This window comes from Brassica napus, chromosome C3, assembly GCF_020379485.1.
Source record: "Brassica napus cultivar Da-Ae chromosome C3, Da-Ae, whole genome shotgun sequence".
NCBI lineage: Eukaryota > Viridiplantae > Streptophyta > Magnoliopsida > Brassicales > Brassicaceae > Brassica > Brassica napus.
Window position 1 is genome coordinate 10247753 of NC_063446.1, and position 14877 is coordinate 10262629.

Here is a 14877-nt window from a genome sequence, read left to right on the forward strand (position 1 = left end):
AAACAATTTCAAAATAAAGTAATACACTATTGTCACTAACCACTGTCAAATGGATAAAAAATAATTTCAAACTTATTAGAGAATAAAACATACGAACCCGGCGCGTAGCGCCGGAATGCCACTAGTAGTTTAATATTCGAAACCTACAGAAACCTTTAAACCTTAAAAATATATCATTATTAATTGGGCCTGTCGAGTAACTAGCCCACTTGTTCTTTGGGTCCATCGATGTTATAATAAACATCCAAAAATTAGAGAAGTGAAGACAGAACAGAGTAGAGTTTGAATCTTCAGCAGTGAGCTTCCTCCTCTGTAAACAAAACCATGAACAAACAAATCAAAACCATGTCTTCCGCCAAACTCTCCCGACTCTTCAACATCACATCTAAAAACCAAACACCTTGCCCGCTCCCAATCTCAGACAAACAAGCCGGCGCAAGAATCACAACCTACCTTCAAAAATCCACCGTCGGAAAACTCCAATCAAACCCGTCTCTCCTCTTCAACCTGAACCCAAACGTAACCCGCCTCGTCCTCTCCTCACCATCTCTCCCCACTCAATCATGCGTCGACTTCTTCAAGCTCCTCAACACATTCGAATCCCACCTCAAGCCCGACCTCGCCGCCGCGATAGCCCTATCCCACCGCCTGTACACCGACCGGAGATTCCGCGAGATGAAGTCTCTCCTGAACTCAATCTCCACCGATGGGGCTGAGATCATAGGAAGCGTTTATGTTTACGAAGGAAAGGTCGAGTTTTTGGAAACTTTATTCGATTTGATGATTAGGGTTTATGTGGATAAGGGGATGTTCCAAGAGGGTCTAAAGGTTTTCGATTACATGGTGGAGAAAGGGATGAAAATCGATGAGAGATCGTGCATTGTGTTTCTTGTAGCCGCGAAGAAACGGTTGGAGATTGATCTTTGTTTGGAGATTTTTAAGCGGATGGTTGATTGCGGAGTGAGGATAACTGTTTACTCGTTGACGATTGTTGTCGAAGGGTTGTGTAGAAGAGGCGAAGTTGAGAAGAGTAGGAAGCTTGTGAGAGAGTTTAATCGAAAAGGAATCAAGCCTGAAGCGTACACTTACAACACCATCATCAACGCATATGTTAAAGTTAGAGACTTTTCCGGTGTGGAGGAGGTTTTGAAGGAGATGAGGAAAGGTGGAGTGGGGTATAACAAGGTTACGTATACGCTTCTGATGGAGCTGAGTGTTAAGAACGGGAGGATGGGTGACGCGGAGAAGCTGTTCGACGAAATGCGTGAGAGAGGAGTGGAGTTGGATGTTTATTTGTACACTTCTATGATAAGTTTGTATTGTAGAAAAGGGAATGTGAAGAGAGCGTTTTTGTTGTTTGATGAGTTGGTAGAGAAGGGGCTTTCGCCGAGTAGTCATACCTACGGGGCGCTTATTGATGGGGTGTGTAAGGTAGGGGAGATGGGTGCGGCTGAGATATTGATGAACGAGATGCAAAGCCGAGGGGTTGATATCACTCAAGTTGTGTTCAATACGTTGATTAATGGGTACTGTAGGAAAAGGATGATTGATGAAGCTTTAATGATTTATGATGTGATGGAGAAGAAAGGGTTTGAAGCTGATGTTTTCACTTTTAATACTATTGCTAGCTGTTTGAATAGATTGAAAAGGTATGATGAGGCAAAGGAATGGATTTTCAGGATGATGGAAGGTGGTGTGAGGCTTAACACGGTTAGTTATACTAATTTGATCGATGTTTACTGCAAAGAAGGGAACATTGAGGAGGCAAAGAGGCTGTTTGTGGAGATGAGCAGCAAGGGATCACAGCCCAACGCGATTACGTATAATGTGAAGATTGATGCGTGCTGCAAACAAGGGAAAGTAAAGGAAGCTCGTAAACTAAGGGCCGATATGGAAGCAAAAGGGATGGATCCGGATTCATATACCTACACATCGCTCATACATGGGGAATGTATTGCAGATAACGTGGATGAGGCATTGAGGCTCTTTAGGGAGATGGGGTCTAAGGGTTTGGACCAGAGTTCTGTAACATACACGGTGATGATCTCGGGTTTGTCCAAAGCTGGAAAGTCGGACGAAGCCTTTGGATTTTATGATGAGATGAAGAGGAAAGGGTTTACAATAGATAATAAGGTTTATACTGCACTCGTTGGAAGTTTGCATTCACCCGAGACTTAGAAACTGATCATCAAATATTGAGCTGGTAAACCCTGAGATCTACCTGTTGATGGTTGAAGACTCTTATGTTTACTCGAGTCAACCTTTCCTCTGAAACATTTTTTTGAGAGAGTTGCGGTAAGGTAATGTATCGGCCATTGTGTCTACGTAAGTACGCTGTAAAGATAACAAAACTTTACTCTTTTGTTATACAATTTTTTTCTGTCCAGTAAACAAAGCCTTTGGACCTTTATGTAAAGTTGATATCAAAGGAGTTTTCTAGAACCCTGTGCACCAAATCTAAGGACTGAGATGTTGATTGTGTGTATATATGAATGAAGAGCTAGAGAAGGCAGATATTATGAAGCTTGTGAAGATAGATATGTACTATGGACGATAATGTCTTGGAGATGGAAGATATGATGAACTTTTAAACTTGAGTTGACACCAAAAAGAGATTAGTGTCCCACTCTTGAGAAAGATGGACGGAATCACAACTCGTAATCGAGGCCAGCTCCATACTTCCAGGCCTCTAGACGTCTCTTCCACTGGAACTTCGTCTTCAATGGAAGTTCTTCCAAAGATGGCCTGACGAGTACACAGCATATCCAGAAGGTTCAGGGACCACAAACAACGATTATGCAGCAATCATGGCGGTTTAAGCAAAGGTTAAGGAGATTCAGAGACATTTCACCTTATTACTGGATCGATGTATGCGGAGAGGAATGTATACAAGCCCAGCATGAAAAAATGAACTGACCAGTCGAGCAACACAGGTATCCCGACCTGGAAATCACCGAACAAACCAGATTTCATCAACAAGTGGAGAGCATTTTCAAACCTTATGTTGGAGTTTCTGGCTCAAAGATGCAGCAGTGGGTTTTGGATAAAAGATGTTACCTGTCTGAATATGGATGGAATTATCTGAGGTTTGTTCAGCATGACAAGGCCTAGTGTCTTTGCTAGAGGACCAAACTGTATTACATCCTGAAGAAATGGTCTGAGAACCGGATCGCCCAATCTCTACAAAAGAACCATTTGCTTAGAAGCTCTCATCTCCTACTCTCCACATAAAAGAGTAAAAGTATACACACCTGCATGCAACTAAAATTTACATGGAGAAGCTCGTTGGTGAAGCTAGGGGAAACATCGAGTTTTTGCTTCGCAGACATTGCTCTTTGAAACAGCCATGACGCGCTCAAGTTAGGCTGTTGTTCAAACGACAAACGGCTTCAGTGAAGTTAATGGACAAGGAAGAAAGAATTAGACACTGTTCAGGATAACAGAGCTTTACCATGTAAGGATTTAGCTTTGATAAGCTGTCTGAGTCCAGTAAATCTCCATCTATTGCCTCATAGATTCCTTTGTATTTAATAATTGAAGAATAAGATTATTAGCAAGTCTAAGGAGTTCAGTAAATGTATTCTTAAACTTGTCATGATAGAAAAGTTATCTAATGTTCTTTGATACATGGAGACGTTAAGTGTACTGTCAGAGAGTGAATATATGTATATACCATTGGACAATCTTCCAAGATGTCTGGTCAAACTTCCAAAACCACCAAATGAAACAGGTGACTGAATCCCACTAGCATCACCAAACTGCATTGAGAGTAAGAAACTTTGATCATTTAGTTTATGCTTCTCTTGGAACTAACATATGTACAAGTGAACAAACAAAACCAACCTGTAACACACGATCAAAGGCGGCTTGTAACGGACTGGTGATAAGTCCAACCCAACAAGGTTAGACATGTCAGAATGCAGCAGTACTATTGTGTGAAATTAGCAAACAGTATAACAGAAGTATAAAGAGTTTCAACTTCCATATATGAAAGAGATTCATGACATCAGTGATAGTACCTGTTTTTGTATGTAGGAAAGATTCCATATACAACTCTCAGTATTTCCAGTTCATCAAGAGAGACTCCCTGCGGCAATAAGACAACATGAAAAGAAGGAAACTTTATGGAAGGTTCACCATAAGATGGAAAATATTCTATGATTGATGGGACATAAGGTGGTGGAAACTGACTTGGTATTTTGGCATCAGTTCCCAGTATTCTTCAAGTAAATCCTCTAAACTGGGTGATGTTGATTGCGGTTCAGTGTAAGTGAACATGTAAGTAGTCCGGTCTAGTGGACCAGAACCAGCCGGGAAGGCCTTCAAGCGACAACAAGCAGAGCCTCAGATTCTTGATCGTTAAGTGAATTTTGTAGGAAGGGTGGAATAAACACAAGATTGTTTACCTCCCAAAAGAGCTGCACATTGGCATCTGCGACTTTGGTCACTGATGAACTACTATAAATGACATCGCTTGATGAGTTCTCCTTAAAACCATGAGCACAAGATCCAACAACAAGGCACATTCCATCTGGCTTTCTACCACCTTTAATCTTTTGTAGCAGTATAGATACCAAGAACAGTAAATCTCATCAGTGGTTTTCAAAAGTGCAATTGCTAAGCTAGAGTTTAACTCATGTAAATGAAAGGTGAAAATGACCTGCTTCAGAATAGGAGAAAAGTTTCCCATTGCATCAATGACCAGACGAGAAGATAATATGTCACCTTTAGAAAGTTGCATAACCTATCAATCAAAATGTTCAAACAGTTCAGATCCTTATGTCTTAACACTCTCTTCTTAGAGAGAAGCATCAGATAACTCACAGCTAAATCATCGTAGATGGTGATACTAGAGAGGCTGCAGTCTTCTAAAATGACTCCACCAAGAGATACGAAACGTCGTTTCACAGTCTCCACAAGTCTTGCTGGACTGATACAAAAAATGGAAGATCCAGTTCACAACTTTCAAAAGTACACAAAGAGGAGCTTTCTTTTCCTTTGTATCAGAGAATAAGAGGAGAACAGGACTCACGAGACACCCAGGTTGAGAATATCTTCAACCCATATATCACCAAGATCCTCGAATCCACATCTGTTCTGCATTAGTTCAGAACTAACCTTAAGGCATCATGGATTTTGAGCATCAAATACATTCACTTGCTGAAACAGAAGCTTTACCGGATTGAACTTTGCAGCAATCACATCTTCAATCTCCTCTTCTGTCAAAACTCCAACTTCAGTAAGCTCCTTCATCTCTTTTCTTGAGATATTCCATTCTTGATCCCTCTAAACCATTAACAAAGTATAATCAGGCTATAGCTCCTCCAACCTCAACATAAGTTTAGAAGATTTTACTTACCCCTTTGATAGCGTTCCTCTCCACCACAGCAACTCTCAAACCCTTTGCACATAAAGCTGTTGCAAGAAATATCCCCAAAGTGCCCCCACAAAGTGCTATGTCAAAGGTTCCAACGAGGTTATTCCCCATACCATAGTCTTGAGAAAGGCCAGAGACCCTTGAAACTATTTGCTGTGTTTCCTGTGGTCCTGCATGCAACATGTTTTTGCAAAGACTCATCTTCTTGATTTATAAGAATGGGTAACAGTTGTTTTGTTATACCTTGTGGTTGAGTACATATGTTGGACCAAATATTGTCGAGTCTCTTCAAGGCATTGTAGGAGTAAGCACCACCGGCACCTCCTGCTTCTCCACCAACTGCAAGCTTCTCCATTATCCTCTGCAATTTCCAAATGGTTGAACTCACACTCAGCTAAAGGAGCACACTTTTCATCACAATGCAGACAGCAAAATCATCTCTGTTTATGATAAAGCTCGAAACTTTATGTTTCATATGAAGTAGAAATTACGCAAGCAAGTTCTTTTAAGCAGTCACACGACGTTTTCGAGCTGTTTCGATAGAAATTTTCAAAGTCGAAGTTGAAAGAGAAAGCCTTTAGACCTGTGTTCTAGAGGGAGCCACTTGTGTTTGAACGCACACTGTCGTCGAAGCTCTTCTTCCTCTTCCTCGGCTTGTGCGAGACCTTGATATGTAACTAACGAACCCATTGAGCTGCTGAATCTGTAAAACCACCATGAGCTTCACAGAATCAGGAGACCAGGGCTGACTTTTTGAAATCCAGAGATAAGAACTTGTGATAACACTGGGAGATTATGCGATGTGTTAGGGAATGTGACACGTTACAGGACCAAATTTAGAAAACGAAAACACTGGGTCCAAATTAAAAGTACAACCAAAGACGAGGGACGCTAATGTTTTTCTTTTACTGCCATCAAAATGACCTCTGCGGTTTTCGGAGTATATAGTAGGAATTACAATTTAGAAATCTGTTTTGCGTGCAAAAAAAAAAAAAAATGTTATATACTCTCCTTCTTTCATAATTTATGCATATTTTAGATAATAATTATTTTAAACATATTAAATTTCAAAAAAGTAATTACACTTATTAAATTTTTATTGGATTTAAAATTATATGGAAAATAAAAAATCACAAAATATATATTTATAACTCAAAACTAATATGTTTTATTTTTATATGTGAAACCTCTATAAAACATATATTATTTTGAAACATAATGAATATGTTACTCGACCGCGATTTTATTTGATGTTTAAGTTTAATGCACTCATATTAAAAAGGGTTAATTTTATAAAACTTGTTTTGGTTAAATAAAATATCATTAAGTTTAAAACATTAAACTTATAATGAAAAATACAATTACTTTGCAACAAGATTTTTTTAAAACATTAAATACTTTAAAAGTTTTGGAATCCGACTCTAAAATCGTCTATCACGACCATACATGCTAATTTCAGATTATTTTTCTTTAAAACATTTTCCATGTATAATATTTCATGAAATTCAGATCAATTCCAGCTATTTATTTAGGCTACCCTAGCAACATAACGGTTTACTAATAACAGAGGTATATATTTAAACATGTACTTTAGCCGTTTCATGACCATTTGATCCATTTGTGAGTCGTGACATGCAGTAATCCATTGGTTTGAGTCATCGTTTTTTGACAACTCTTCGATCGTATACCGTTTTGATATTTTCCTTGCTAGTCGCATGTTATGTCATGTTTCCTTGAACCGGTACCACATTACATTTCAGTGGATTAATTTCATCATCCCGGCCGGCCGGCAAGAGGTAGGGTTCCACATCAGAATCTGAGTGTAATTCTTTGCGCCTTTAGAGACGAGGGGTCGAGAGACAAACAAATTTCATAAATACATAGTTCTTCTTCTATGTGAGATTAATCCTCACAAGAGGGTTAATGACTGGCAATTTGTTGTTTGGTAGACGTACAGAGTTTAATAGTCACTGCTTATATATAGATAGTCTCACTTGCTTTAATATATGTTTTGCAAAGCAATATGATGTAAGAAAATGCACCTGTTAGATACATCATTTACACAAATCAAAAATTTTTAAATATAAAACATATATGAATTCAAACCTAGAAAGAACATACATAAAATAAAGGATTAATCAACTATAACTGATTATTAAATTATGAAATATTCAATTAATACTAACTAATTTGGGCGTAACCATGATAAAAGGGGAAACTTCTCTTTCTTGAGCCTCACGCGAAAATCCAGCGTTTTCAATTTTTGTTGTTTGTTTAGTGTTTTTGTTTTCTTTCAAAACAGTTTCAAACCATCGCAGAGTAGTCCCCATCTCTCTCTCTCCCTTTCATTCTCCCTTATATTTTGGATCTTTCTTACTTACGTGCACACCAAGGAAACAAACAAGAAACTGCTCTTATCTTTCATCGAATTCAATATTCAGATTTGTGGTGCGTTAGGGTTTGCTTTTCTTCTTCCTCTTCGGGACAAAGATAACAATGGGACAACAGAATTTGATCTACAGCTTCGTCGCTCGTGGCACGGTGATACTCGCCGAGTACACTGAGTTTAAAGGTAACTTTACGTCAGTTGCTGCACAGTGCCTCCAAAAGCTTCCTTCTTCGAACAACAAGTTTACCTACAACTGCGACGGTCACACCTTCAATTACCTCGTCGTAAATGGCTTCAGTGAGTCTCTCTATCAACCCGAACACAACGTTTGTTGGTTTGTATATTTATGGCATTTGTCCTGCTTTTGTAAAGGTCCTTTGTTTTCGACATATGTTAGGGTTTCTTGCCAATGTATGTCTGAAATTAGTTTTCGTTTGTATTAATAGATGTATGTCGAATCAGATTATATGTTTTTCTTTTTCACTTACTGCTACATCTCTTGGTTCGGATATCTCTGGATCTTTATTTTTTTTTGGTGACTGATTCGGTTGAGCTTTTTATTTACGGCTTGTTTTCACAAGGCTTCGTTGTTTGCTTCTTGTTTGATGAGCTGGTTCTTGATCAGTTGCATGCGTTTATGTACTTTAGTTCTTGCTCTGACTAGTGTACAACACAATAGGATCTGTCTCATGGATCTGACAAAAGAATGTTTGTATGTGCTGTGGTTGTGTAGCGTATTGTGTTGTTGCTGTTGAATCTGTTGGAAGGCAGATTCCAATGGCCTTCTTGGAGCGAGTCAAAGAAGATTTCAACAAGAGATATGGTGGTGGAAAGGCTACCACTGCTAAACCCAATAGCTTGAACAAAGAGTTTGGGTACTTTATAACTCTACCATCAGAATGTCAAACACACAAACTTCCTCTTTAGTTAGTCTCTGTGTATATCTTTTTTTTGTATATAACTTTTTTGGTTGTAAAGGTCTAAACTGAAGGAGCAAATGCAGTACTGTGTGGATCATCCTGAGGAGATTAACAAACTTGTTAAGGTTAAGGCTCAGGTGACTGAGGTGAAAGGTGTTATGATGGAGAACATTGAAAAGGTCAGAATAGTATATAATATGTCAAATCTCACAATTCTGCTTTATTAACTTGAACATGTTTGTCATAAATGGCTTAATGTATGAAAAAAAAAATTCTCAAGTGATCCACCTCTGCAAAACTGACTGAGCTTTGCGTAATTCGTTTAATCACAGGTCCTTGACCGTGGTGAGAAGATTGAGCTTCTAGTGGACAAAACTGAAGACCTTCGTTCACAGGTTAGTAGTTTTACCTTCCACTCACATCTGTCTGAGCTGTTTTTTGATAAACTTCTTCTTCAGCAATTTAATTCATTCAATCAAGGGAAAATCATATGTGCATTGCATATAAGGTAGGCTCTTATATTTTTCCAATTCGAATATCTACAGGCACAAGATTTCAGAACGCAAGGAACAAAGATAAGAAGAAAGATGTGGTTTGAGAACATGAAGATTAAGCTCATAGTCGCTGGTATCATCATTGCTTTGATTCTCATCATCATCCTCTCGGTTTGTCATGGCTTCAAATGTACTTAAAACTTGAAAAGAATAATTAGAGGAACACGCTGAGAGATTACCAGCCCCATATTGTCTCTTTTATAATTTTATTAGGGGAAAGGAATATGATGATACTTATTGAGAAATGATCCTTTAGGGTATGAATGTTTTGAAACAGATGTGAGCTGTTGGGGTTTACTTATTTATAAGATTAGGTACTTGTGCAGTTGTGCTCATGGTGAGGCATGGTTTTTTTTTTGTAATCTATAAGTTTAATTTTGGGTTTCTGATGTTTCCTTCAATCTCCTAATTTTTCTCATTAGGTAAAGAAACATTAGATTAGGTCTTTGCGCTTATGCGGATGGTCATGGTCCTTGCCTTCTACCATTTTCCTCATTAGAAAATAAAAAAAAACAGAGACGCATATGAATATGACTACAGAAAACACACCATTCTTATTTGATAGAAGAAGAAACCAAACAAAGTAACAGAAACATAAGGAAATGCTTCAGTACAAAACCACAATACTTGATAAAAACAAGGAAAGATGAAACTCAAACAAAAGCAAAGCTAGTGGTTTCTGCGCTTATACGGACCAATTATCTTGGTGAGCCACTCCGGCTTGAATGAAGCAATGACTTGTGCTATTGTCAATCCAAGCAACATTCCAGCCCCATACCCAAATGCAACTGCTTTCCAGCTCAACACTTGTACTTCTTCTTCTTCGTCCTCATCATTAGGTTGTTGTGTTGGTGGTGCATTACTCCCAAAGCAAGTTTCCTGGAGAGGAAGACCACAAAGGCCTGCGTTTCCTTCAAATGATGATTCAGCTTGCCCACTAAACTGTGTTCCTTGTGGTATTTCACCCTTGAGTTGGTTGTGAGACACATTTATGTACTCCAAAAACGAGAGGCTCGCTAGTCCATTAGGAATGGTCCCTGAGAGGTGATTGCTTGATAGGTCTAGTGACTCGAGCTCCGTAACGTTGGCCAAAGACAGAGGGATATGGCCTGTGAAGGTGTTGTTGGATAAGTTGAGTGCAATCAATGCCTTCAAGTGGCCAATGGATTCAGGAATCTGTCCTTCAAGTTTGTTTCCAGAAAAATCAATGGCCGCGTAGAAAGTAAGGATCTTCTCTTGCCCCATAGATATACCTTTGTACTGCAAATCTAATACATCAGTATAGGTATAAAATATTGGAGCATAAGCAGTCTTATTGTAGGCCATGTATAAACCACCATCTTCATTTGGCGTGGGCGATGATGCTTTCCAGTTCAAGAAATAATTTGGTGGCAAGCTTCCAGTGAAACTATTATCAGATATCTCAAGTATCCGCAGCTCAGGAAACCCCAGAGGACCTTGATCAGGAGGAGAAATAGAGCCATAGAAATCGTTTGACCGAAGGATAAAGACTTTCAAATTGGATAGAGCCTTGAGCCAAAAAGGAAACGTGTCTTTGATCCTATTGTGGTCAACAACTAGCACCCTTAAAGAGGAGCAATTTATAAGAGACTTTGGAAGCTTCCCGACTAACTGATTGCGTCCAACGTCAAGTGTCTGCACAGAAGCATCGACGTAAAAATTGTCTGGAAGTCTTCCTTCCAAGTTGTTCTCTCGAAGATTCACAAATGCAATCTTACTAAGACAACGAGGAATTTGACCGGTGAAGTTGTTGTAGCTTAGGACAAGACCAAAAAGAGAGCTTATGGTGCATATTGAAAGCGGTATATCCCCTGTGAAGCTATTAGATTCAAGAGACAAGACCTCTAATATGCTGAGATTGCCAAATTCGGAAGGGAGTTTTGAACTGAAGTTGTTGTAACCTAGGTTAAGGTAACGTAGGTCGTGCAACTCGAAGAGGCCACTGTTGGGGTTCAGAGTTCCAGAGAAGTGATTATCTGAAAGGTCTAGCATGGAGAGTTTGGTTAGATTCCACACAAGTGGGAAACTACCAGTGAGCTCGTTTCCGTCAAGGAACAGTTCAACTAGAGATGTTAAGTTACTAATTGTGGGAGGAATCTGACCGGAGAAAAGATTAAAGGTAAGATACAAAAACTCTAAGTTGTTGAGATTGCCAAACTCAGAAGGGAGTGAAGAACTGAAGTTGTTGTAATCTAGCATAAGGAAACGGAGCTCATGCAACTCAAAGAGGCCACTGTTAGGAGCCAGTGTCCCAGAGAAGTGATTATCGGAAAGTCTTAAAACTTTGAGCTTGGTTAGATTACTAATTGTGGGAGGAACTTGACCGGAAAAGCCATTAGAAGGAAGATACAAAACCTCTAAATTACTGAGCTTGCCAAATTCTGAAGAGAGTGAAGAACTGAAGTTGTTATTGCTAAGAAAAAGGTCACGGAGCTGGTGCAACTCAAAGAGTGCACTTTTTGGATTCAGAGGTCCAGAGAAATGATTATCAGAAAGGTCTAAAAGTACAAGCTTGGTTAGATTCCTCACAAGAGGGAAACTTCCAGTGAGGTCGTTATCGGAAAGGCTTAAAACAGAAAGCTTGTTTAGGTTACTAAATGAGGAAGGAACCTGACCGAGGAAACCATTTGAGGAAAGAGACAAGACCTCTAATTTTTTGAGATTTCTAAATTCAGAGGGAAGTGAAGAGGAACTGAAGTTGTTTTCAGACAGATTAAGGTAACGAAGGTCATGCAAACTGAAGAGGCTGCTGTTGGGCTTCAAGGTTCCACTGAGGCAATCACTGAGTTGTAACTTTGTGATCCCACCCGTGGAGTTATCGCACCAGACTCCATTTGAGTTGTCACTATGGTTGCAACCACGAGTATCAAACTCGTTCTTCAACTGCGTCAGAGCTTGAATCTGACCGGGACTACACGCAACAAGACCAACAACAAGATTTTCTAACAAAAGGTCGAAGCTTGCAGGAGAGACACAACAGAATAAGAGCACCAAGAGAAAATTCAAATGCATAGAGCATTTCGACATTTTCTTCTTCAAGACTTTTAAGAAGAATAATTTTGGTTGAGCAAATAGACAGAACATGGTTTTTTTTTTTTTTTGGTGTAAGACCGAACATGTCAAAATGCTGGTATAAATAAGGAGACAGAGTTTGGCACTACCCAAGACTACTTGGCTTATAAAAGTATGAACACTTTTCACAAGAGATTGGAGTAAGTTCCACGTTTGATAATTTTTCTAACGTGTAACTCGGATTGGAATATCGCATAAGTTTGTAGTTTTTTTTCTAAAAACCTCTATAAACTAATATTCGATAAACTAATAAATAATTAAACACGAATCATATTAATCTTTTTCGCATCCGTTGTAATATTAAAGCTATGATCTCTGATTTTACTACTCATGAAATTGGATTTGGCCTCGATTATTAAAGCGTCGGTCTCTTGCTCGCCCCGTCGTCAGTATGCATTATGCCACATTACCACGTCGCTTCAGGAAATTGTTCTCTGCTTTATTCTAAAAACGTAAATAGGCTCTGTTTTGGCATTATGGTTCATTTAATTATCATGTTTAATAGCGTACGATACGAATGCATGAGCCCTCTGTTATAGTTGAATCATATAATTCCTTTGCTTTTAGCCCTCCTCTGTACAAGTCAAGCCTAGTTAGTTGGTTTTCTTTTATTAACGAAGTGATGATTTTGTTTTTAATTTACTTAAGCTTTCATTATAATACGTCTCTGTCTTGTCATCTATTATTTGTCATTTTTCAAAAATGTCAAAGCATTTCTGAATTCAGAAAAATTCCCTGTCGGTGGTAATTTTTAAGACTTGGGAACTTAATATGGTGTGATCCTCCGCTTTTTCTCCCAATCCTCTGTTTCGTTTTTGTTTACATAACTAAGGTTTTTCATCTATCCTCTTCTTCCTAAGAGAAGTTGGAGGCAGAACACCAGGATATGCATATATATAAGACTAAGATCCAGGTTTCTTAATTTAAAACACATGAAATCAGAACAAAGCATTGGATAAAGATATAAGAACATAGGATATTGCTTCATTACAACGCCAGTCATTTAATTAGTAAACATTCAAAGATCAAATGCAAGACCGGAACAATCGTAACAGTTTCTAGGCTTGATGAGCCCCCCAGTGTGTAAGAAGCAATGAATTGTAAAATGCTCCAAAACTTTACTGTGGAATAATTTACTTGACATTTTATAAGATGATCAATTTCATCATGAGTACCATGGTAACAAACATATCGTAGTTTGGGAAAATATTAAGTAACCATGTATAGAAACATAAAAACAACCACTCAAAAACTGTTGCCAAAAAGCAAAGCAACCATTTTATTAACCAAACTTGAAAGTTGAAACTTGAAACCAACCGAAACATAACATGAAAATAGCATTACAATACAGCTCAAAATTAATAGAAAAGACGTACACAATTGCTAATGTATCATTTTTATTGTAATAATTAATTATCATGTTTCATTAAATAAAATAATAACAACGTACGATTGCATGAGCATGAGCCTCATCACTCATCAGTCATGGCCACCGCCACCATAACCACCTCCAAATCCTCCACCACCACCCGCTCCACCGCCCAAACCTCCGCCGCCACCATATCCCCCTCCGCCACCAAATCCTCCTCCTCCTCCAGCGCCGCCACCGCCCCCAAGTCCTCCTCCCGCACCACCACCGTATCCTCCTCCAGCTCCTCCTCCCAAACCACCACCACCACCAAGACCGCCACCGCCTCCTAGACCACCACCTCCACCTAGACCACCACCGTGACCTAGACCACCTCCTCCACCCAGACCGCCACCGCCTCCTAGACCACCACCTCCGCCCAAACCACCACCACCTCCTAGACCGCCACCTCCACCTAAACCGCCACCATGGCCTAGACCGCCTCCTCCGCCCAAGCCGCCACCGCCACCTAAACCTCCACCACCACCTAGACCGCCTCCGCCTCCCAAACCCTTTCTAAAACCCTTCTTGTGGAAGAATGGACGAGGTTTGTGAAACAAGTGTTTGTCGTCCTTAACCTCGACATGTCCGAAGGCAAATTCGGCGACAAGAGCGAATACAAAGATAAACACACACGCCCTACGGGAAATTGAACCCATAAGTAAGTGGTTTCTTAATTAATTAACTCAGTCCACGAGTTTTAGTTGATGGATATGAAAGGGAGAAGATAGTTGTGTCAGTGACGCTTGTTAGTCTTCGTCTGTTTATATAGGCATATCGTTACTACTCGTGACTACGTAACATAACCGGTTTGGCATCCTTTTTATTGGGTTCTTATTAAGTCCGGTTTAGTTTAGTTTCTCTTTATATTCTCTATTCATTTTTATGATTGACAAATTTCGCATGGGTAGCGTAATTATTTTAAGATTGTTAACGAATGTAATTGAATCTGGATTCAATAAACTTATATGCATTCAGAGTAGAGATAACCATGAGGAAAACCGGCATTGAACTAACCGGTGTTCAACTTGTAATAAAGCAAAGATAATATAATTGGTTGAGTATATCACAATAATATTAAATGATGTCTATCTGTCATTGGACAATTTATTTATGTCTGCCAACTGCACAGTTGA

At 39.2% G+C, this 14877-nt stretch overlaps 5 protein-coding genes across 7 annotated transcripts; 2 read left to right on the forward strand and 3 right to left on the reverse strand.

Annotated features, from left to right (window-relative positions):
- The first annotated feature begins 222 nt into the window (after positions 1–222).
- On the forward strand, positions 223–2410 carry LOC106437762 (pentatricopeptide repeat-containing protein At2g32630). The gene has a single exon (XM_013878719.3). It carries the CDS (start codon positions 325–327, stop codon positions 2176–2178), a length of 1854 nt encoding a protein of 617 aa, XP_013734173.2. The 5' UTR covers positions 223–324; the 3' UTR covers positions 2179–2410.
- Positions 2323–6222, reverse strand: LOC106437763. 2 transcript variants are annotated; one of them, XM_013878720.3, is made up of 17 exons: positions 5961–6222; positions 5621–5738; positions 5360–5547; positions 5179–5286; positions 5033–5097; positions 4825–4930; positions 4661–4744; positions 4407–4553; positions 4192–4320; positions 4020–4087; positions 3844–3877; positions 3674–3758; positions 3452–3519; positions 3252–3365; positions 3058–3180; positions 2852–2943; positions 2323–2745 (listed from the first exon to the last, which is right to left on the reverse strand). In XM_013878720.3, exons 1-17 carry the CDS (start codon positions 6093–6095, stop codon positions 2649–2651), a joined length of 1761 nt encoding a protein of 586 aa, XP_013734174.2. In that variant the 5' UTR covers positions 6096–6222; the 3' UTR covers positions 2323–2648. The 2 variants fall into 2 exon arrangements, 1 of the variants encoding a protein (XP_013734174.2); XR_007321223.1 differs by lacking the exons at positions 2323–2745; positions 2852–2943; positions 3058–3180; positions 3252–3365; positions 3452–3519 and having other exon boundaries at positions 3706–3758; positions 3844–3928.
- Positions 6223–6421: 199 nt separating this feature from the next.
- Positions 6422–9466, forward strand: LOC125584251 (putative vesicle-associated membrane protein 726). 2 transcript variants are annotated; one of them, XM_048752449.1, is made up of 5 exons: positions 6422–8096; positions 8500–8641; positions 8745–8865; positions 9019–9081; positions 9232–9466. In XM_048752449.1, the coding sequence occupies exons 1-5, from the start codon at positions 7874–7876 to the stop codon at positions 9376–9378; spliced, it is 696 nt and encodes a 231-aa protein (XP_048608406.1). In that variant the 5' UTR covers positions 6422–7873; the 3' UTR covers positions 9379–9466. The 2 variants fall into 2 exon arrangements, with proteins under 2 accessions (XP_048608406.1, XP_048608405.1); XM_048752448.1 differs by having other exon boundaries at positions 6422–8063.
- Positions 9467–9899: 433 nt separating this feature from the next.
- Positions 9900–13379, reverse strand: LOC125584249 (receptor like protein 23-like). The gene has a single exon (XM_048752439.1). It carries the CDS (start codon positions 12343–12345, stop codon positions 9910–9912), a length of 2436 nt encoding a protein of 811 aa, XP_048608396.1. The 5' UTR covers positions 12346–13379; the 3' UTR covers positions 9900–9909.
- A 207-nt stretch (positions 13380–13586) lies between these two features.
- Positions 13587–14506, reverse strand: LOC125575191 (glycine-rich protein 23-like). The gene has a single exon (XM_048752450.1). It carries the CDS (start codon positions 14398–14400, stop codon positions 13813–13815), a length of 588 nt encoding a protein of 195 aa, XP_048608407.1. The 5' UTR covers positions 14401–14506; the 3' UTR covers positions 13587–13812.
- Between the last annotated feature and the right edge of the window lie 371 nt (positions 14507–14877).